The sequence below is a fragment of the Heloderma suspectum genome, chromosome 3, assembly GCF_057233095.1.
Source record: "Heloderma suspectum isolate Gila_16-S chromosome 3, 16-S_ref, whole genome shotgun sequence".
Taxonomy (NCBI): Eukaryota; Metazoa; Chordata; class Lepidosauria; order Squamata; family Helodermatidae; genus Heloderma; species Heloderma suspectum.
The window spans coordinates 211,551,532-211,573,246 of NC_139460.1; the positions used below are offsets into that span (position 1 = coordinate 211,551,532).

Here is a 21,715-nt window from a genome sequence, read left to right on the forward strand (position 1 = left end):
ATAAAATATAAGTATTAACTGGTTGCCCTTGACCAGGTCTTTGTGCAGCTCTAATGGTCACTTTCGAGAGTTTTGTGTTGAAGTCCCTGATCTATAGGAGCCCTGATACATAGATTTGTATTTGTATATACAGTGTATGGTTCATGAAATGCAGCAGGTAATTGATTCCACTGCCCCCAACCACCCACCCTGCCACTATTTTGTCCCTAGCTCTGATAAGTGGACCTTCGGGTTATGGCAAAAAAGAAAGCAGATCTCACAAGCCAAAAATCTGCCCACCTGTGATTTAGGTAACAATGGAACTGAGACTAGATTCAAGAAGGATTTTCAGAACAAACCTGCTGAGATATATGAGGATGCTCCGGCTGTATAAGTTTGTGAAACAGAAGGCGAGCAGCATTCATATCAACCCCTGAGAATCTGGCACTAGTTCTGTAGTGATCATCATTGCTATGGAAAGAAAAAACAAGGAAATTCTGCTTTCCATTGCCTATTCTCAATACTTTTAACTATGTAATTGTTAAATCATTTCCAAACTTTTCATTCAATTATGTTCCAGGAGTTTAAAATATGACATATTACCCACTGACCTGATAGCCAAAAAGCTTCCATTTAGACAGCCAGCTGAAGAAAATGTTCCATCTATTTCACTATTAAAAGCAAACATAAGAAAAAACATTATCCAAAAATAAATTTGATACAGTGCTTTAAAAGTTTTTAATAATTGCTGGTGGCATTCTATTCCTTGGCTAATGACAGCTATTCTAATATCATTAGATGAAATGGGACATGCAAGCCAATGTGTTTACAGAAAGACATAATTCACAAGACACACTTCAACGTATTATTAGAGTCAAGTGCCAATCAGTTCTGTTAAAATATGATATGCTTGATCGACACTAGAATCAAGAACTTCAGAAGACACTACACGGGCAATGTTTAGGGGACTAATTTTCACTTCTTACATTTTTATAATATTTTTCAAATTTCATTTTAGAAATAGATCTGTCCTGTAAAGGGCAAGGCAACCAGGTTAAGTAACACAATTAAGAACACACTCAAAGAAAGTGTCCTAATCCAGAAGAAAATATCTTAAAATACACTTCTTGCTATCCTTGAAAAGACTAACCAAAAATAAGTTTCTACAAAGCCTAATCATTTTGCATAGTTAACTTACTGGACACCACCACGTGCACTCTGAGGAAAGTGATGAAGTTACACATTGGCCAAGTGTACACGTAACATTTAGCACCATGTGCCCGAACTGGAATGAACCAAAGCGAGATTGGGACGCTCACAAGCATAAATTTCACGGCACTTCCTTCCTGCTTCTGCAAATCTCAATAATCAGCAGTGAGAGACAGGGGGGCCACATGAACCCCTCTGTCCTCTCCTGAAGCCCCCACTGTCAGATTGCCAGAACTACCACGCTGCACTGCAGGAAAAAAACTGGCAGAGATTTTTTTTGCCACCACCACGTCACGAAATTTCACCAGCACAGTGGGAGTATGGCCTGCGGGGGGGGGGGGGGTGTTCCTGAGTTAGAAAGTGGCCCCCAGGCCCCACTTTTCCATCCCTGCACAAAACTATGGTTTAGTGCAGCCTTCCCCAACCTGGCACCTTCCAGATGTGTTGGACTACAGGCCCAGCATTCCTAACCATTGGCCATGCTGTCTAGAGCTGATGGAAATTGAAGTCTATAACATTTGGAGGGCACCAGGCTGGGGAAGGCTGGATTAGTGTGATGTGTGAACCAGTCCATACTGTCCAGCTGGAAGAATCCTATGCAGACAAACAATTCTGCCCATTTTTCACATATAGAAAACAAAACAGAACAAATTCTCAATTAGCAGGCCATTTAAAGAAGTCTGCTGTGATATAGTCCTGAAATTACTCAGAGGAAGAATGTAAGATACACTATGCATCCAAGAGCCCATAGATATTGGTAGCTAACCAGTGCTTGTAGTAACCCAGAAGATGAGACTCTTTCACTTCCTGCTCCCTAGAAGCAAAGCAAGTGATCCCTTTTACAACGGTTGCCTGATGAGAAGTATTTGCAGTGAAGGATCAACGGGTGGCAGTGTCGTATCAATTCTTCCTTCCAACCCATGATAATGCTGCCACAGCCCAGCACAAGTAGCAGCCTGGTACCACTTTGAAAGAAGGCTTTTTCCTTCCTTTGTTAGCAGCAACCTTTAAAAAATGTGTTTCTCCTATGGTAGAATATACTAGAGGCTTTCTCTGCTGATCTCCAGAATTAAATTCCTAGTTGTCATTGGCAATATAGTCACCATATCTATGGACCCTGGTCTTTATGAAAATGAAGACGGCATTCTCTATTACCTTCCCCCTCCCATTAGTTTCATAATCTTTTCCTTTAAGCGGGACAGGAGAGAGAAAAGAAATTGGATCAGTACCTTCAGCTCTTACAAGCGCTACACAAGCCTTTGACCAGCCAACTGTGCTGACCTCAAAAACAGTTCATACACTTAGAAAGATACCGAGCCTCTTCACACGTAATGGCAGCAAATCATTGCCTCATATGAATTCTTTTGACCTTTGTTGAACTAGGAAGTCTTATCTTACAGAACCATCTCAAGAAAGGGCTGGCATATGTACTTCAACTAATTATTTAAAAATAATTAAAATATTGGCACAGTCAATTTGAAATGAAACATTGCAACAATAATCCTTTGGTCATAGCCCAAGCTATATATACAGGGAAACAAAAACACCCAAATTCAGAACTGCAATAATGAGCAAATAGCTCTACAACCTGTTCTGAAGCTTTTCAAAAAAATGATTTTCAGCCAGAAAACTAATGCTAGCATATATTTGCTTCCTTTACTTAAACCCAAATCCAATTCTGCTGTAGCTGTAGCTAACTTTGTTGATCTAGCCTTCAGCAGCATTCTGCACGTAAATTTATTTTGCAGCTCTTCTAAAGACTCTCACTTGTCCATAGCCCACAATGTGCACAAAGGTGCACTATATAGTAGGCGTGGCATGATTCTAAGTTTATATATTTCTAGGGCTGGGAATTTGGCCTGCCTTGCTTGTAGCTTTAGAATATTTAAGGAGGTACTTCAACTAAGCTCGCTAGGTTCTTGACAAAGGAACAATTCGTTCAAATGTAGAAGTCGCATGGATGATTCTGTAGAGTTAAGCTCACAACTGCATTGTCCTAAGGATATGCCAAAAAGGAAATATTAGAACAACAGCTCTTACTTTGCTATCTCCACAGGGAACCTCCCTGCTCCTGAAGATGAGCAGTTCAGCAATCTCTGAATGAAGCCCTCATTCACAGTCCAGATTTGCTTTGAAATATTAGGGTATCTGAAGTCATCTGCTGGTACCAAATCCTACATTTAAGTGGCAAAATATACACTGAAATAAATATCGCTTTTTTATTAACTAATGCTAGTTTCCATAACTTAAGATTTTGTACTTTATTCAGTTTTATTCTCTAAGCTACTCAACATTTTGACTTGTTGCCATCTTGTGCTTCTCACCTTGTTACATATAACCACTATCCACACAACTTGGATGAGTTTTATATTAATTGAGAAAGTTTAGATAAAATCCTTAAGTTTATATTTTAAACGTGAATTATTTTAAAATAAGAGCTCAAGGCTGATCAGAGTTAAGAATGTGCCCAAGATTCATCCAGTAAATTCAATGGGGAGTGGACAAATTAGCAACATACAGATCTTCCGTCCTGGATTAGGGCATTTCAAAAGAAAATATCCTGTGTCAATTATACTCTGGAATTAAAAGCTGAATGGTGAATTCTTGCAACGTTTTACAATAGGACACAATCCTGAAGGGAACCAGGAAGTATTATACGTAACAAATTGGCAACACCATCGAAGCCATTCAGAACTAGGCTGACTTTATAGGAGGCATTTATAGTGCACTTGTGACTGGTCATCTATGGGAGTTTGTGGGTCCATTATATGACACCGTCATCATCCAGGGCCCCTCCTGCGCTAACCCTGGCAAAAAGCGTAGTTAACAAAACCAGTTTAAATGAAATATTTAAATGCTATGGGGTGCACTGCCATTTTTCAGCCACTAGATGGCGATGGTTTGCATTGAAATATATATGAGTTGGTGAGAAAGGACATTTGGTCATGTTCTTTGCCTAATGAGCCAATTCTCATCACACCACGGGGAGACAGCAGAAAATGCTCTGGGGGGCTCCTAGATTTTCCTTTAATGTATAGACATCCCTAGTGTGTGGTCTAGAACGCATTTTATCTGTATAGATTTATACTTCTAGTTTATACCTTTTCCTAACCTAAAGTAAGAATTGCCTCAGGTCACAAAACTATAAATACTTATAACAACACATCAGTCCCAACAGGCTGTTTGAAATTAGAAGCCCATTGCTTCTGGAACTTCTGGATACTTAAAATAAATGTATCACGTTTTACTATCTAACAAAGTAGATAAATAAATAAAAACAAAGTAAATAGAAGGTATTGTTTAGCGTCCCTCTACTCATCCCACACCCCTACCCCCGGAACTGACAAAAAGGACTAGGAAGTTATGATGAATGAAAATCAGTTTAAGGCTGTTTTCATGAAGCCTGATGGGCACTGAAAGAATGGCCATCTCACAGTCCCATCCTTGCCCTCCCAAAAGGCACACTGACAAGACAGCACTTGATAAAATGTGCCCTGTGATTTGAAGGTGGATCTGTCAGTCAATCCCACTCCCATCATCGACATTTAGAGAAATAAAGTAAGACACTATTATCTTCCTTTCCAAAGCAGAATCACCAATGAAGCCTTGTGCAGACTCCAGGCTTGATTCACTTGACTTTAGAGGGAAGCTCGCTTCACCTTGGGAAGCACCAGAAATGGTCAAAAGGGGACTGATCCAGCCTGGGTTTCAGCCAAATCTGATGCATATCCCTAATAAAGAGTACTACAGTAGAGCAAATGGAAAGCAACACCAAGTCAAAGTTCTTTCTATCAGGTTTCGTTCTAAGCACCATACTGAGTGAACACAGAAGACAGTTCATGGATTTTAAAAATGAGATGAAGTACCCGTGGAGTAATGTAATGTGAAAAGCTTTGGTCTCCACCGGAGAAAATCCTCTTTACACAATAATATTCTTCACCATCTATAATTGAAATAAGATGTTAACATCAAAAGGTAACTTGAACGGGATATCACATTGGAATTATTCCTTTATTTAGGTATGAATAACATTAATTTGAGAAATATTATTTTTGCACGACCAACATCCACTAACTCTGCTAAGAACACGTCTACATGTCAGCGCTTAACCACACAAATAGCAGCCTACTGTTTGGTGCTACATTCACAACTATTACCTGGCACTTTCATTGACCAGACCCTTCAGCAAAATACTAAATTCCCTTTTGTATAGAAAATGACTCAAAGACAGTGCGGTGATTTATTGTTTCTATGGTAAGCACAAAAATCTGGTGACACAGATGTGCTACCAATAAACCCAGTCCATAACCCAATATCCCTAATTCGTTCCGCCATAACATTCCAAACAAATATAGAACCATACACATTACCTGAGTTTAGTGGGATTTGGCCATTATAAGGAAGCCAGTTTCCTTTCACTGGGAATGGACTTTTCCTGTTGCTGGTTGATCCCATGCCTAACTGCCCATTACCTCCAAGACCAAAAGAATAAATTCTTCCAGTTGAAGGAACAAATGCAGATGTGTGCTGCCTAGGACAAAGGGAGAACAGAAATTCGAAAGGAAAGAAACTGAGAATTTCATAGCACCCTACAAAAAGCTATTCAAAATAAAAATATGAATGGAATAGTTCATTTGTCACATAAATGTATATGGGCCTAGAGTACCCTTGTCTCCAGGACAATGCCATGTTTGCATACAACGGTGGTAAATCGTGGGTTATTTTAATCCACAATTTGCCGCAACACATGCTGCCACTATTTTGAATATGCAACGTTCAATCAAAAGTTGCTCTGTGAAGTGCAAATCCAGGAACTATGGGTTAATCCTGGATTAAACAACCCAGAGTTAACCTAGTAACTAATTGTAGGTTAACTCTGGGTCATTTAACCCACAATTAACCCATAGTGCCCGGGTTCACATCACGGAGCAACCTCTGATCAGGCTGATCAGAGGCTGCATATTTAAAATGGCGGCAGCACACAACCCCAGCAAATCCTGCATTGGTTAATGTACAATTTGCCGCCCTTATGCGTACACTGGCTCAGTGTAGTAGCAATAAGGTAGCAATTGTCTGGAGGGGAGAAGAAACATGGCAGGAGGTAGAACTTCTACCATCTAGTCAGCTGGATCTATACAGCATAAATGGATGCTTAGAAGAAGAAAGCTTCTACAATGACTGGGTGCCATTTCTCTCCTGTCTTTCCTAGATATAAAGTATGGGAAGAAACAACTTTGGAGAAAGACCAAAGACAGTTGTAGCGTTCTTTTGTCACGGAGTTATCAATGGAGAGGGCTACTGAGTCTGTAGAACTGCCTCAATGCCAATGCAATTAAGTAATCCATTGTTGTTGTTGTTCAGTCGTTCAGTCGTGTCCGACTCTTCATGACCCCATGGACCATAGCACGCCAGGCCTTCCTGTCCTGCGCTCTCTCCCGGAGTGTGCTCAAGTTCATATTCATTGCATCGGTGATACTATCTAGCCATCTCATCCTCTGCTGTCCCCTTCTCCTTTTGCCTTCAGTCTTTCCCAGTATCAGGGTCTTTTCCAGAGAGTTTTCTGTTCGCATTAGGTAGCCAAAATATTTGAGCTTCAGCTTCAGTATCTGTCCTTCCAATGAGCACACAGGGTTGATTTCCTTTAGGATTGACTGATTTGACCTCCTTGCAGTCCAGGGGACTCGTAACAGTCTTCTCCAGCACCACAGTTCGAAAGCATCAATTCTTCGGCGCTCAGCCTTCCTTATAGTCCAGCTCTCACAGCCATACATTACTACTGGGAAAACCATAGCTTTGATTAGACGGACCTTTGTCGGCAAGGTGATGTCTCTGCTTCTTACTATGCTGTCTAGGTTGGCCATAGCTTTCCTCCCAAGGAGCAAGCGTCTTTTAATTTCATTAAAAAAATTTCATTAAATTTTAATTTCACAAGCTGGGTTTAGAAGAGGCAGAGGAACTAGAGATCAAATCGCCAACATTCGCTGCATCATGGAGAAAGCAAGAGAATTCCAGAAAAACGTCTATTTCTGCTTCATTGACTATGCTAAAGCCTTTGATTGTGTGGATCACAACAAACTGTGGCAAATTCTTAAAGTGATGGGAGTACCAGACCACCTTACCTGTCTCCTGAGAAACCTGTACGAGGGTCAAGAAGCAACAGTAAGAACCAGACATGGAACAACCGATTGGTTCAAAGTTGGGAAAGGAGTACGACAAGGCTGCATATTGTCACCCTGCTTATTTAACTTATATGCAGAGTACATCATGAGAAATGCCGGGTTGGATGAATCAGAGGTCGGAATTAAGATTGCTGGGAGAATTATCAACAACCTCCGATATGCAGACGATACCACCCTAATGGCAGAAAGCGAAGAGGATCTCAAGAGCCTCTTGTTGAGGGTGAAAGAGGAGAGTGCAAAAGCTGGTTTGAAACTCAACATTAAAAAAACGAAGATCATGGCATCTGGCCCCATCACTTCCTGGCATATAGAAGGGGAAGAAATGGAAGCAGTGACAGATTTTACTTTCTTGGGCTCCAAGATCACCGCAGACGGTGACTGTAGCCATGAAATTAAAAGATGCTTGCTCCTTGGGAGGAAAGCTATGGCCAACCTAGACAGCATAGTCAGAAGCAGAGACATCACCTTGCCGACAAAGGTCCGTCTAATCAAAGCTATGGTTTTCCCAGTAGTAATGTATGGCTGTGAGAGCTGGACTATAAGGAAGGCTGAGCGCTGAAGAATTGATGCTTTCGAACTGTGGTGCTGGAGAAGACTCTTACGAGTCCCCTGGACTGCAAGGAGGTCAAATCAGTCCATCCTAAAGGAAATCAACCCTGACTGCTCATTGGAAGGACAGATAATGAAGCTGAAGCTCCAATATTTTGGCCACCTAATGCGAAGAGAAAACTCCCTGGAAAAGACCCTGATGCTGGGAAAGACTGAAGGCAAAAGGAGAAGGGGACGGCAGAGGATGAGATGGCTAGATAGCATCACGGATGCAATGAATATGAACTTGAGCACGCTCCGGGAGAGAGCGCAGGACAGGAAGGCCTGGCGTGCTATGGTCCATGGGGTCACGAAGAGTCGGACACGACTGAACGACTGAACAACAACAACAACAACCAATATAGCAATCTGTCCACTTAAAAGCCAGGCTTAAATAGACTACAGTGGAATTTCTTTTTTAAAAGATCTTCATACACAGGCCTGGAACCAGAGACCCAAATGTACCTGTCAGCTTTTGAAATCACCTGTTTCAGGAGGAGACTTAATCATCCTTTCCACCTCCCCCCACCCCAAATGCACAGGTTGAATATAGCAAGCAGCGCTCCATGTGGAGCCCCAAGGCTTGGATTCAGCTTCAAAGAAAAAGCACAGAGCATATAGCATATCCACTTTCCACTCTAGCAGAACTGCAGGAAGAAGCCAGCTTTCATGTGCAAACTGATGACAATGGATTGGGGCAGTAAGTTATGTTCACCAAAAACTATTCCACACCACAGCAGCTACAAGGTAAATACAGATCTTACGCTTTTCAATGCTGAACACTCAATGAAATAATTTAATTTTGCAGGTCTGTTCTATGACGACTCTTACCTTCCACAGGCAATTTGCGTGACAATGTTCCCCATAAGTTCAAAAACTTTTCTTGGGTTGATCTCATGGCCAGTAGAGTTGTGACCTAATTGCCCATAGCCTCCGGCTCCAAAAGTAAACACCCCACCTTCCTAAAAAATATTTGAAGTTAGAATGCAACTTGTAAATGACTTCAATACGTTTTATGTACATAAACTGTTACAACGGGGGGTGGGGGCACTAATACCTGCCCTACATATGTATAATCAAAACAAAATAATTGCTTAAAAGAGGATTCTGATCTTCATAGAGATATAGAGAAGAGATTAAAGAACACATGCCTTCAGTGCTCTAACATTTAAAAGGATTTGAGGAATGTCTAAATTTTAAAAAGCGCTAAAAACTGCAAGTCAAATTTTTTTAAAACTAGAAGACTTAGACTGCAATCCTATCGAGATAGGTGGCCGCCTCCAAACTCGGAGGCAACCACCTATCCAAAGCAGGGCAGGAGAAGCACAGAGGGGATCGTGCCCTCCATGCTTCCCCTGTCTTGCTTTTTTGGCGAGACAGCCAATTGTGGCTGTCTAGCTGTAGGAGCACGGAGCGGGGAAGAAGGCTGCTGTACGACACACTGGATGTGTTGCACATGCAGCTATGCTCTCCCCACCCTGGAATGCCCCCAGACACGCCGCTTTTTGGCCCCTCCACACTCCTCTTGCGAGCACGGAGGACAGGGCTGTTCCTTGCTGCCTCTGAGGCAGTGCGGGGAGGTTGGTTTTCCAGGAACTGACCTTGGAGCACAGGGTCCAAGGTCAGTTCCCGGAAAACAGCATATCCTATGGCTGGCTAGCCACTGGCTAGCCAGCCACAGGATTGCTCTCTCCAGGGATGATGCAGTCCCTCACCACACCCTCCTTTCCTCTCATCTCCAGGACTGTGCACATGTATAATTTAAGAGATAATCTAAATGGTGTTTAAATCTACATCTGTAAGCCATAAATAAATAAATAAATAAATAAATTCTTCCACCTTGAAATAACTGAATTTTTTAAATTTAATTAATTTTTTTTAATTTAATTTAATGTTTTAATTTAATTTATTTTTTTAAAATCTAGAAAGCAACAACAAAAGCTGCCCAAAGTTACCAGTAATATTCAACAGAAAAACAAGAAGTACTGTAAGGTGTTATCAGTGGTCAATGTGCCCTGACCTATAGAACTATTGTCACTTTCATATTTATTTCAAGAAGGACCTCAAGAACTGCAGAAGAACAGTTGTTCAAAAGGAGTACAAAATACATTTCTCCACTTTATTAATGAAATAAGAGTCCAGCTTTGACCTTCAAACACCAAAGATTTTATAATACAAACTACATCTTATGTACTTAGAAAAGGAAACAAATTATATTTGTTAACACAAAATGAACTAAATATATTATGTTTACAAATAAATTCAAGAATAAATATTACATGTTTATTAAGAGCTGCTTTAATAAAGCAACGTATGCTGCATTAAATTAACACACGTGACAGTATAAACTTTGCTCTGGCACCAGCAAAAGAAGACATCCATCAGCCACCCACACAGTTGTTGGAGCCATGCTGAATACAAAGGAATCTTTCTGACATAGGCTTATAAAGCTCTGGACTAATATAAGCACAAGTTCCCTTTTTTCTCCCCCTGCCTCAGCAAGTAAGAACCAATTTAAACATCACATTTATCCATTTCTAGAGGTGTATTATATCTACATTTATTCCCTCTAGCTCACATGAATGTTGCGAGCAGACCAGTGCAACACTGAACTAGCAACTTGGGCAGTTTATGGGTGTTGCCCAAATGGGTGGCTCACTACTTCCATATGTACACTCAAAAAAGAGAAAAAAATGTAACATGTGAATTGGCCCTCAGATGATGACTGAAATGTGTGTGGGCTCATAGCCCAATGCTTGGCAACCCACCCCTGTTCATTGTGTGTGAAACTAGAAAAAGCAGATCAACTAAAGAACAATGATGGCAAGAATGCCTTCAGGGAAGGCAGGGGGAAGATCTAGCCAGGCTAACAAAAAGGTACTTGATTTTCACTATTATGACACAGGAGATAGTTTGATTGCTTTCAGCAGCAGCCCTAGCATTACTGCTAAAACCTGCAGTGCTAAGGCAGTACGGCTGCATGTACACCACTATCAAGACCCACCATGTCCCTTACCACCCATCCTGATCCACAGCCTGAAACCAGAGGGAGAAACAAGATAAGCCTATTTTAACACGACAGATACTAAACGAATTTGAGTGTGAAACACAATATTTCTAGTATTGTACCTTTGTAAGAGCTGCAGTATGATCTTCTCCACAGGAGATGTAAACAATTTTCTGGGATCTAAGTGACTTTAGAAGATTGGGAACATATCTATCTGAAAATAGTAATAATTCAACAAACATAATATAGATTTTGTATCAAATTACACGAAAAAGCATTTTTTAAAAAATCATCAACTACTGATCTAGTTTTTAAATATCATTGTTTTATAAAAGAACATTTTTGCATTTTCAGATTTATAATCCCAAAAACCCTTATGCACAAAATAGCAGTGTAGTGTGTGTGCATCAAGTAGGAATGCACTAGAAAGCTATATAATACAGTTAATTTACTTATTTGAAAGTGCCATTATTTCTTACAATTGAAGCATGTATAGCATTTCAAAGTCTCGTACTGCACTGTAATGAAAGTCACCATTTATTTCAGAAACTTTCTGTGGTTCAGTGGGTTTCCCACTCACCATATAAATGCTCTGAGCATCAGCAAGCAAAGGAGTATCATTTTGGGGTTGTTGCTGTTTTTACAAAAAAGGCACAAATTTTTATCTTAAAAATTAAAGAGAAATGTAGTCCATAATTTAATTTTTATGTACTTACCATTTTCATCATTAAGACCAAGTTGACCAAATTTGTTACGCCCCCACCCAAAGACAGCTCCAGAAAGAGTAAGAACAAAGCTATGTGCTCCGCCTGCTACGATTTGTGAAAAAGGTATCCCTAGTAAAGATTTGATCTGCTGTGGAGATGTCTGCTTTTTAAATTCATAACCTAAGCCTAGTTGTCCATGTTTGTTCTGCCCCCATGAAAAAACTTCACTTCCTGTTGAAGAAAAATAGACACATATTTAAGCTGATGAACTTTTATAAGAATACATGTTACTCTAAGTATCAAATTATTCCATTATCTTACACCAGAGAATTCAAACAGGGGCAATAACGATTCAGCAGAAAGAGGGGTACTCAAAATTAAACACAAAAGAAGACCTGCTGCAATCTGATGTCATAACAAGTACATTTTATATCTAGAGTACCACCCACTGAGTAGGTCAATGGCAAAGGCACTAGAAGTGATGTAGTAAAAACAGACTGGGTTCAGGAATACAATAGAAACACAAGAGTAAAGATATTGTTAAGCATAGTTACATGGTCATCCAATGCAACAAGATAAAACAAGATAAATGCTCTTAATATACAACTTTCATTCCTTAGCAAAAGCTAAACTATCAGATACATCATAGTTAACTACGTGGAATCTTTTAGGGAGCAATCCTATGCATGTTTAGACAGAAAAAAGTCCTACAACTAGCAGCATTCCCCAGCCAGCCATTGGAATGCTGTTAGTTGTAGGACTTTTTTCTGTCTAAGCATGCATAGGATTGCTCCATGTGCTTTTTATTGACAGTACAGCATATTTTAAAATTACACAGAAAAATGCACAGACAGCCAAGAAAGACTGGTTACCTTTGGAGAGGGCAAGTGAATGATAGTAGCCACAGGCGACCTGCACTATCTGGATGTCTGACAAGCTTTTAATATTTCTACGGGAACAACAAGAAATTATTAGATAAACAGTCTTTGCACAAATCACTATAAAGTATAATAACTTTTTCCTTACAGAAAAAAACAGAAACGCACTTTAGGTGTTTAGAAAGCATGATCCGGTTCAGACATAACGGGAAACCATCGGTTCCCACTGCATGAACAACCTGTGGTGATCCTCGGCTTCTGCGGTTGCCCTGCTTCTCTCCTCATTTACATCCACGAGGAGATCACTTCCCATTTTAAACAAATTAGTTCCTCCAACATCTGCAAGTGCTGAATTGTGGTTTGCGCTCTAGTTAGCGAAAACAAACCAAAATAAAACTGTAGTTTCAGATCATGCTTTGTTCAATAATTAGAATTTAAGTACATCACAGTTCCCCAAGTTTGAATGTTTCAGGACACTGTTAGTTTAAAAGTGGAATGGGAATTTTCCAATCTCCTCCTCCTGGTTTGCCACATCTTGTTTACATATTGGAAAACCATGGTTTCAGGTTATGTTTGAACTAGGCCATTGTGGCTAGAGTCAGTTTAAGTATTAAATAAAGCATTAATAATTTGTCAGATGTAAGTGAAGTGCTCCTCTATAAACTTTAATCAATGCTGGTCTTATCCACACAACAATGGGGAAAAAGAAAACAGCTTTCTTAAAGAGCCAATTGAAAAGGAAAGATATTGAAAGATACACTCCTCAAACATTAGTAAAGTTTTAAAGGGGAGTATTTGCATCACTCAAAACACATTCATAGACAATACTAATAAATACTTCTACCTCAAATTGGGCTTCCATCTTTCCACGGCCCCTCCACTCCAACTCTATGCAGTACTGCAAACTGCTTTTTAAAATTGCTCCAAGTTTAACCCATAACTTACAATGCAGAAATACTGTTAGGTTAAGGCAATGAAAAGCCCCACTAGGCATATGAAGCTAGCTGAACACTTTTCTAGATTGCAGCCACCAACTGTGATCCAAAATTCTGCATGCTCCAGATCTGGACACTGGGTTCAGCCAACCATCTTTCTTCTACCAGTTCATGGTACTAAATCCTCAAACCACTTTTAAATTGCCCTAAGAGTTAGATGCAGAGGGAACTGCTGAGGAAAAGACCTGATGAACATCAACACAAACACACTATTATTGTTACAGGTATTCAGCATCTTGTTAGGTCAAGATTAGACCTCTGTCTAGTCTAATCATCTGCTTAAAAGAACTGCTGACATCAAAGATATTACACAAAGAAATATTTTAAAAGCCATGAATATTATATTCTAAACCAATGCTACAGCAATCAGGGTAATTGCAATGGAAATGTTGTAAAAGTATAAGCTGTATGGAAAAACATGTTGCTTATACAACTAAAAGTTGCTGTATTTCTTCATAGCTAAAAACAAACTTCCAAGTACAACTACAGAATAGACCAAATTGCAAACATATCCACTTTCTCTCTTGCAGCTGTTAAAACGTGCATGAATTCAAGAGGTTGTCTCACTGTCATACTGAAGTTAAAAAGCCAGTGTAGTCAGTTATTAGGCTATAAACAAGTTTTTAGGGTGGGGGAAAGACAGTAAGGGCACAATCCTATGCATTTTAGACAGAATAAAGTCCTATAACTCCCAGCATGGCTGGCTGGGGGATACTGAGAGCTGTAGAGCATTTTTCTGTCTAAACTTGCGTAGGATTGTGCTCTAATAATTTTTAGTATTTATATAACTCTTGATAAAGTATTCAAAGTACTTAACATATATTAATAATCCTTACAACAACCCTGTAAGGTACACCAGTATTATCCCCATATTGCAGTGTAGAGGCTAAGACTGAGAGACAGAGGCTTGTCTAAGCCACCTGAGTTCGTGGCTGAGTCTTGAACCAGGGAGTTCTCATCTCAACTCTTAGGGCAGCATCCAAAGCTGGCAGCTTGCCACTGCTCACTAGGTTGTGCTAGAAAGAATAACTGCTAGTGCTTCCTTGAGAAACCCCAGGAATGAACAGAAACTAGCATTTCCTGAATGGGACAGGTCAGCAGAGCTCCCTTCTGCAAACTCCACTGATTTATTCCATTCTGGGAATACTAGTTTTGGCTAGTTTTCAGCTGCTCTAAGAAGTGCTAGCCTCTCATTGCACTAGCAGTCATTCCCGCTAGCACAAGGGCAGCTTGGGATACTGCCCTTAGTCACTACACTAGAACAACTCTCAAGAATGTATAGGTGTAAACTATTTTGTACAAAATTGAACTTTAAAAATTCTGAATAAGCACAAATGGAGCAATACAACTTTTTTTTGCAAATGTATAGGGAAGCATTTTTCTAAGAGATTACAATTTTAAAAACCTATTTTTATTACTTTTTACCTGGGCACTCTGGTATATTCCTCAGTTCCAGGCAAGCCAAGCTGTCCATCTACAGCAAAACCCCAAGCATAGACTTGACCCTTGTCATTTAATGCTAATGTGTGGGCTTCTCCACATGAAACAGCTACAATATTTTGAGCATCCAGGGCACCAACCTGCTCTGTAATCATCAAGGGAAAAAAGTGGCATCATCTTATACTGCTCTTGCTCAAACATTTCCAGAATATTATGCACAATTGAAGCAGCTAAATGTGTGCCTACAAGCCTATCAGATCTCCTTTATCTGAGGTAAGAGAAGCTATAAACCACAATCCAGGGAACGATGTGGATATCCACCTGTACTAATGGGTGTGGGTTGTTGTTGTTGTTTTTCCTTACTAAGGAACAAATCCAAGATACCTGTATGCTTTCATCCATGAGGGAAATAGCAGCTTTGGTAGGGAAGTGATTTGAATTTAAAAAATGGAACATGTTAACTTCTCTCCCTACTGCCACAGTCCCCATCTGATCTGGGAAACCTCACAGCTGCTTTTAACCACATAGGAGCTTCTAACGACAAAACTCCTGAATCATGTCTACTTGTACCCAAAGTGAGTCACATTTAGTTGCTCCAATCCAACTCATGTGTCCTCTTGAGTATCAATTGAAAGAAACACCCAAACATAAAGGAGTACTGAAAATTAAGGTGTTATTATTGCTGGTGTTAGCGGTAATCATTAACCCTCCAATGACAAAAAAGACAACTATATATTTTTAATCCTACCCCCATATAGATGTTCTCCTGGAAAACAGAAATCCATGCTCTAAGAATGTCCAAACTGTCATAAAATACCTTACATATTTATAATTATATATTTAAAACTTTATCAAGAGGCTTTTTATTTTGGTAGCAAATGTCAGTAGGAAACAGAGCTGCTTGTATTCTTGAAGATCTACTAGTTCTGGAAACATGCTGGTAATCTAAGCAACTACTACTACACCATTCTCATCCTAGAAAATACTCTGAACCAATTAATGTTACCATTTTTATGGAGTAAAGCCATCCAAACTTTATTTCTAACATGATCACTGGTGTTCTGGATATTCCAATACATCTGAGAATATATGAGTTTTTGTATTTGTGAAGAGCTAACTGAATAGAGAATACTTCATTCTTCAATTATGAATGACACCAACATACATCAGTAGTAGACTTTCCCTTCAAATCTCATATCCTTCCTAGTTTATCACCTACCTAACTCCCATTTCATGTGTATTTTGAAGGGAAAGTCACAGTTTCAAATACAGGGGGATCCTTTCCCAAGTACAAAATTGATGATATGGAGCAGCCCCATATATGTTGAGAGCACAGCTCACCACCTCCTGGTTCAAATCACATTTCAGTAAGGTTTCCAGGATATACAGTACCACAACAAAAGATGTACCTAAAAGTATTAATATTGCAGACCATATAGGTCCTATATAGGATTCTGCAGATATGCTATTTTCTAAATCTTGAAGTCCCAAACATAATTATTTTTAAAAGGAAACTTTAAAAAATGCTATAAAAAAGCATGTTTTAATTACTCAGAAGCATCAAATTAACAATATGCATTCAAGCACGCGAAACTTGTACCTACATACAGAACTAGAACTATGTAATATCTACCAGTTAATATCTACCACTGTTTTTAAACTTACCCGGTCTTTTCCTGGACTTCTCATGTCCTAATTGTCCTAAATCATTACATCCACATGTATACACAGTTCCATCATCCAAGACAAACACAGTGTGCCTTAGTCCACAGCCTACATCTCGAACCTTTTTGTTCAGGAAAAAATTGCATCGTCTGGGTTCTAGGACAACCTCTTCATCAATGCCCCCCAATCCAAGCTGTCCAAAAGAGGCATTTCCCCAACATAACATGCTGCCAACTTTCTCAATGATCTACCAACTTCAGTGTTCAAAGATAGTCTTCAAGTATCACTGTATGGGGCGGGGGGAGGGGGGAGAGAATTTAAGTTAGTATTTAGAATAGGATGCACAACTTTCAGCCATCCATTACCAAATAAAAACACTGCAAGAATTTCAGATCTCGTTATATGAAGTCTATAGTTTTAAAACCCTGTCTTTAAATGTGATTGTTGCATGTTCCCTAAAATATTACTTATCTAATGATTTCAAAAAACTCTTTTGCTAGCAGTATTGGTAAATCTTGATCTCAAGATATTAGAAGTGGAAACATTTCTTGGTAGCTGAGACCTCATTTGCATGTAACAAGAAGCCTCCATAGGTGAATTTCCCTGTGGGACTTCCTATCGTGGCAACAGAAACCATTTTGAATCTTCAAGCCATGGTGGGGGCACACCGTAGCTTGTTGTTACGTGCAAACCTGGAGAGGGTGGATTACTGGGGTGGTTAACAAGCCACCCGCAACCCTAAAACAGCTCATGGGTTCTGGGTTGTTTTTCAACCACCCCAACAACTCACCCTCACCAGGTTAACACATAACGACAAGCAAGGTGTGCCCCCACCACAGCTCAAATATTGAAAATGGCAGCCACAACTGTAATGAAAACCCCACAGGGAAATTCACCTACGGTGGCTTCTCATTACATGAAAACTGGATCTCAGTGTGGTTGGTATGTTACTCCCAGAAGCCAAAAAATACCATTTCAACTGTTTATAAGGTCAATCATAATTAAGGTAGCAAGCTTTAGATTTTCAACGTGGTGGAAAAATAAGTTATGTGAAAGTCACATGCATACTATCTTAACCACAAAGCTGTTCTAAAATATAATATCTGAGCCATCTTGTATACCATTTGTAAATATATCCTGAGATCTTGAGATGGCAATTCCAGAACAACTGACCTTCTACCCAGTAGGTCACATTCTCATATAGGCCTCTCCCTCTTGCCAGTATTCTAATCAAGTCCGCTTTGGCTAGCAATACACTGGGGCTTAAAGCACTAACTACCCTCAGTCAGGTTGTGATTGCAGAGGGCCATGTCCATGTAGGAAAATAATAATGACGATGATGATGTTTCTATACTGCCTTTAAAGATAAAAACTTTCTCAAGACAGTGTACAAAATAAAAGCTTGAAACAGTAAAATATTAATATATGAATACAATTGACTAAAACAGCAGTATTAAAATACCATTCTATTACAAATCAATACTAAAAATAGCATTGTTAAAACCATAAAACGCAAAATATGAAATATGGGCCAGCACCAATTAAAAGCAAACTGAACCATCCAAGTCTTTAATTGCATGTTTAAAAGTAGTCAAGGAGTGATGACCACACACTCATAACTACAAGGGCACTGGATTCATCCAATTTCCAACACGAAGTGACTTCCATATCAGAAATTAGTCTTATGTGAAGCAGCCCTCAATTGTAAGCAAATTTCATTAAAATCAATGGGACATTCTTCTACATAAACATGATAACGATTAAAGTACAAATCTATTTTCTGTGAAAGGTATGAAGCAGGAATCCCCCTTTTAGGGCCACCCTAAAATTACTGGGCATGCTAGATTGAAGGACAATATTTTGCAGTGTCTTTGCTGATGAGCAATGCTCGGTTGCATGTTACATTATTAGATGGGTATTTAACCTCCCGGGTCAATGAAATCTGGCATCACTTCCATTTATTATTACTTTCATTTTTATTACAACTACTAAAGTATTAAATGTGTTGACAAATGTTCCTTGATCTGAAAAGACTTTGTTGAATTTCTTGCAAACTCAAAGCAATCATTCTCAGTTTTATAAATCAGTATTGAATCCAATTTACACTTACGAAACATTCTAGAAAGACACAAGTTAACATTAATTGCTTAAAAGGGGGCTAAGAGACCAATCCTATGGTCCCTGGAGGAGAATCCCAGAGACCATAGGATGTTTCGGAGATCCACTTCCAAGGCCATAGATGCTCCTACGACCTTGGGAGGGGGACTCTGAGATCCGAACCTTCCCCTGCCCCCTTGTAGCCGCCACAGAAAGAGCTGTGGCGCCTGCTTTCAAGGTTGCAAAAAAGCAACCTCGGGAGGCTTCAAGGAGGGTGAATAGCGGGCAAGACAGTGGGCAGAAACAGGAGAGGCTTAGGATCCTGTCTAGCTGAGCCTTTTCTTCTTTTTTGGTGGAATGAGAGGCAAAATCCCCTCCATCCTCCTCCCGCCCTGCCAGCAACAGCCTGGCAGGGCGTAGGATTTTTCCACAGGATTGCACCCTAAATCAGCTTAAATCCACTCTGACAATACTTTGCCAATTCTGGTTCTATGGCGTCTAATTACATCCATTAAATATCAGTATGTAAAGACATAAAACAGTTCTACATGGTAATATAACACAGCCTTCACAAGTTAAAAAGCAGAAGTAGGGCCTGAATAATACCTTCAAGAATTTTCAAATCATTTGGTAAAAATATTAATTGAAGTTCTGAAAAACCATTTCCTACCTCTATATCAGGGTGGATGACTTGTGGCCCTCCAGATGTTTTGGCTTACAACTCCCATCATCCCTTACCATTGGCTATATTGGCTAGGGCGGATAGAGTTTGTAGTCCAAAACACCTGAAGGGCCACAACTGCATCTTAATATATACTTATAGCCTATATCAGGGGTTGGCAACATGGCACCTGTGGCATCAGTGCACCCCCAGATTCCTTTCTTGGTGCCCCCTGACGTGCCCTACCCCTCCCACTTTTTATTTTCTTTTTCTTATGGCTGGATTTTCTTATGGTTGGAATGACTTCGAAGCAAAGTGAGGGATTCTAGACACGGCCATCTTTTTCCATGACTGTTCCTACGCCACATGTGGGGGCTCAGAGACATTCTTAGGACATTAAGATGGTGGGTGGTTGTAGGCCAATGCTTTCCTTTGCAGTGCACCCCACCACCAAGAAAAAGGGGGGAAAGAAACACAGACTCGCATCTGGTAAGCTTGGCAGGGAAGGGCTACAGAAAGCAGTGGGGGACTAGAGAAAGGTGGGGTGCCTAAGAAGAGCCAGCTGGGAATCAGGGAAGGCAAAAGGTGGTTAGTGGAGAGGTGGAGTAGGGAGACCAGCAAGAAGCCAGTGGGGGCTGGGGAAACCAGGTGGAAGCAACCTGGGGATTAGGGATGGTTATGTGCTTCTGTGTCTGAATGGATGGGGGCTGCATGTCTGTGAGAAAGAGGGAGAGAAAAAGGGTTAGAGGGTTTCTGGGGAGATCCTGAAAAAGAGTGAGTGTGATTTTTCATGTGCTTGCAGTGAGGAGGAGGAGAAGGGAAGGGGAGATGTAAGCATGAATTTACATATGTATGTATTCATGATGGATAAATGTGTGTGTGTGGGGGGGTGTAATGGCCCCAGGAGTGTAACCAAGACACCTGTAGTTTTAGAGGGGCTTAGAGATCCATAATGCTTGGCTTAGGTTCATTGTAAGTGCAATTTCCTTGCTAGTAGGCCTCTGAGCATGTGGGATGAGTCAAAGGTCGATAGCGTGGCCTCAGCACATTCCATGCTAAAGAAGGCTAGTGTCTTATCAGGGCCTAGGATGTGCCTGAGAAGTGAGGCTATGTTTATGCCGAGTTACAGGTGGCTGTGCTGGGAAAGTTCTGATTGTTTTCCCTCTGCACAAATACTGTTAGCCTATGCTGGGAAAGTTGCAAATGAACACTAATTAACGCTTGCTTCTGTCGTGCTGCCTCACTGCTGACATGTATGGTATAAAACCCATTTCATCCCATGGCTCTGGGTTCAGAGAAGCTGTCTGATCCAACCATTAGGTATGCCTGTGTGCTGTAAGCACTCAATAAAGTCTCCTTGTAAGCAAACCTGGATCTGGCTTATCATTATCTCGGCACCTCCAAACCTTAGCAGCCCACGGCCGGGACAATACAGGGGGTATGTATGTGTGTGTTAAAGAGAGAATGTCAACAGGTGGTGAGCTCAGCTGAGAAATAAAAAGAGATGGGGGAATGAATTGCTAGCAGACAGGGGGAAGAGAAAAACTTTCTCATCCAAATTCTTCTATAGGTTTCAGTTGGCGCTGAAAACTGTGGGTTTCAAAAAGTTGTTTAGTGTGTTGGGGCTCAGCTCCTACCTCTGCCATGTACTCAGTCTTTTGGGCAGGTTATTGCCCTTTGTGACTAGCTACACCTTCCATGACAGCCATTTTGTAGTGGTGCCCAGGACAATTTCTCAAACTGCCAAATGTGTCCACAGGCCCCAAAAAGTTGTCCATTCCTATTCTAATCAGTCACAGCACTGTAATTACAAACTCCATTTTTCTATAACAGAAGATACCGCCAACACATTAAAAAAAACTTTAGATATTTTGGAGACTTGGGAAACACCCCTCCCCTCAGATTTTGACATATCCACCCCCCAATCCTCACCTCTGGGCCAACCCTTGAAATAATTTTCAGCTCAATTCTAAACATGTTTACTTGGAAATTAAGTCCCACTGAGTTCAATGAGATTTTCTCCTATCCATAGGATTACAGCCTCAGACTGAAAAACAGAAAATAATTAACTATATCCTACCACTATAATTAACTATATCCTGTCACATTTAGGAGACATGCAAGATGGTGCTGCCTTGAGCTTGAACATACTTATCACATAGTAGCCTTCATGCATCCATGTTAGTGACAGCAAATTCAGTTTCAACCTGTTACAAGATAAACACACAAAAATTACAGGAATCCAAGTTTTCTCCTATCTCAAGCAAATAATCTACAAATTAGCTTTGCTATTAGAATAGCATTTTAAAA

At 40.2% G+C, this 21,715-nt stretch overlaps 1 protein-coding gene across 4 annotated transcripts in view; it reads right to left on the reverse strand.

Moving 5' to 3' along the window:
- Positions 1 to 21,715, reverse strand: part of HERC4 (HECT and RLD domain containing E3 ubiquitin protein ligase 4) — a 60,629-nt gene that overhangs the window by 30,250 nt on the left and 8,664 nt on the right. For all 4 annotated transcript variants that reach the window (XR_014789354.1, XM_084845400.1, XM_084845399.1 and 1 more), the window contains exons 2-13: positions 21,557 to 21,612; positions 16,648 to 16,933; positions 14,968 to 15,127; positions 12,542 to 12,618; positions 11,679 to 11,900; positions 11,085 to 11,176; positions 8,787 to 8,917; positions 5,559 to 5,719; positions 5,055 to 5,131; positions 3,229 to 3,362; positions 591 to 650; positions 339 to 450 (exon numbers count right to left, since the gene is read on the reverse strand). Coding sequence is in view for 3 of the 4 variants with exons in the window: in XM_084845400.1 (XP_084701526.1) it covers positions 339 to 450; positions 591 to 650; positions 3,229 to 3,362; positions 5,055 to 5,131; positions 5,559 to 5,719; positions 8,787 to 8,917; positions 11,085 to 11,176; positions 11,679 to 11,900; positions 12,542 to 12,618; positions 14,968 to 15,127; positions 16,648 to 16,873 (1,452 nt within the window). In the remaining variant the exon portion in view is untranslated. The remainder of the gene's footprint in view (positions 1 to 338; positions 451 to 590; positions 651 to 3,228; positions 3,363 to 5,054; positions 5,132 to 5,558; positions 5,720 to 8,786; positions 8,918 to 11,084; positions 11,177 to 11,678; positions 11,901 to 12,541; positions 12,619 to 14,967; positions 15,128 to 16,647; positions 16,934 to 21,556; positions 21,613 to 21,715) is intronic.